This window comes from Musa acuminata, chromosome BXJ2-9 (assembly GCF_036884655.1).
Source record: "Musa acuminata AAA Group cultivar baxijiao chromosome BXJ2-9, Cavendish_Baxijiao_AAA, whole genome shotgun sequence".
In the NCBI taxonomy this organism is placed as follows: Eukaryota; Viridiplantae; Streptophyta; class Magnoliopsida; order Zingiberales; family Musaceae; genus Musa; species Musa acuminata.
Genome location: NC_088346.1, coordinates 40,294,946 through 40,296,844, shown reverse-complemented (window position 1 = coordinate 40,296,844; position 1,899 = coordinate 40,294,946). Strand labels below are relative to the sequence as shown.

General features: G+C 40.8%; 1 protein-coding gene across 1 annotated transcript; it reads right to left on the bottom strand.

Annotated features, from left to right (window-relative positions):
* Positions 1–955: 955 nt before the first annotated feature.
* Positions 956–1,252, bottom strand: LOC135622038 (auxin-induced protein 15A-like). Its single transcript, XM_065123667.1, has one exon. It carries the CDS (start codon positions 1,250–1,252, stop codon positions 956–958), a length of 297 nt encoding a protein of 98 aa, XP_064979739.1.
* Positions 1,253–1,899: the final 647 nt, after the last annotated feature.

The following is a 1,899-nucleotide window of genomic DNA, read 5'->3' as shown; positions in this document are numbered from 1 at the left end:
GGAGGGTGCCTCTTTACATACGCCATCTCTCCAGTCTCCTTGCGGTTTCGAGAAACCGAGGGCTGGAAGCCAACTGGTTTGGGGATTTATTGGCTATCAATCGCCTCTTTGTCGATTCTTATGAACATGTTGGTCATCCAACCTACCAATGGATGCAGTCATTTAGTGCAATGTCCCCAAACATCATTAATTGCTTCCTCCTCCTCACGCAAGCAAAGATTAAGCTTAGATTTAACTTTAGATTTAATTATTTTAGACCAATGATTTAAAATTAATAGATTAATTATACAATAATTGATGTCAAAGTCGATTTAGTACTGATCACAATGAGTAATTCAAGTAGAAAAAGGTTATTCGACTTAATATTAATTAGATGAAAGATCGGAATAAGAAAAGGTCACCCATTCAAGCAAACCTAATATTCGTCATAGAAAAGGATCACTCGAGACTAAAAACAGGTCACAGCGTCCGGTTAACTTGCTAGTTGCTTGGAACGTAATAGAGATGTCATCCCAACTACGCAAGTTGCAAGTTAAAGCTTCTCATATTTTTTTTCTTTCTCTTTCTAAGTAATTATAAGTAGGAACTATACACGTACATATTTCAAAATAATTATACTTTACATTTTATCTTTTATAGAGTTTTGCTTTTGCCTTGTTGACTATAGGATATCTAATTCCATTTCAAAAATAATCCTACATATCTTTTGCTTTCGTCTCTCAGTGTAGATATCTGTATAGAGTTGCTTCTTGGGATTTGACGGCATAGAATGCAATGAGACAGATCAAGTAAGAAAAGACAGAGAAACGTATTAAGTTTTCTGCTTATATGCAGTCAGTCACATACACCATCTCCTCCCACTCTTACCACCTTCTTTAGGACTCATCACGTATCACATTCTAACAGGACAAATTTTTCGTCGAAGATGGAGGGATGATGACGCAATATCTTCCTCTCAGGAGCCGGTCATTTGAGAAGTGAGAGTAGCGAAGTCATCTTCGTCGCATGGAACTCTGAGCATGCCTCTCGGGTGCTCGAATCCATACTCCTCTTCGGCCTTATGAAGCAAGGTTTGGAAGGAAGGGTGGTGCAGATAGCAGATAGGGACGACGAACCGCTTCTCCATCTCGCCGACGTATACCGCAAAGTGGCCCTTCGGGACATCCGCCGACGCCGTCGCCCTCTGCTGGTTCCGGAAAGATTGTTGAAGGATGTGCTTCATGCGTACAACTCCTGCCAAGCGAACTCCCATGGCCAAGCTTTTCTCTCTTCTTCCCGACAAGTATTTGTTGTTTGAGGGTATGTATGAAGGGATACAGGACATTTATAGGGGACTCGAGAGGAGGTGCAGTGGGCACCACAAACTACTTGTTCAAGTCGATAAACTCGATCCCAAGTTCAAAACCATGAACGGAGAAAAGTTGGGTATCGATCTGCTACGCTGCATGTCTGCAGGTCATGTGATCTATGTTGTCATGTCCCTGTCAAGCTGCTGAGCTACTCACGAGTAAGTCGTGCGTGAGGGAGCCCTTCCTTACATGCACAATGGCTCCCCTATCTGTTGATAGCTTTGGAGAAACAAATGGCTAGAACCTGGTGGGTTGAAGACCCGCAAGGTAATAATGCTTCATCTATGAGTTATCATTTTCCTCGCATGCTATGATCATCTATCAATTATCATTTTGTGTGCAGTGATTTTTGTTCAATTATCCATCATTTTAGTTCGATTATCTTACTTCGGTTGAAGCAAGTTGTAGGGATCATTTTAGTTCCTTCTCTATTCAGTCAGTAATCAGGCATTCAATAGAAAAATGACAAGGATGAACATGAAAAGCATAACTTAATTGTTTGAAGTACTATTTGTTGATGTTGATAGGAAGAGGGGATAGAGATATCAAA

What these genes read in the sequence shown, in the direction of transcription:
- LOC135622038 (XM_065123667.1), bottom strand. Translation starts at nt 1,252, where the DNA reads ATGGGAGTTCGCTTGGCAGGAGTTGTACGCATGAAGCACATCCTTCAA.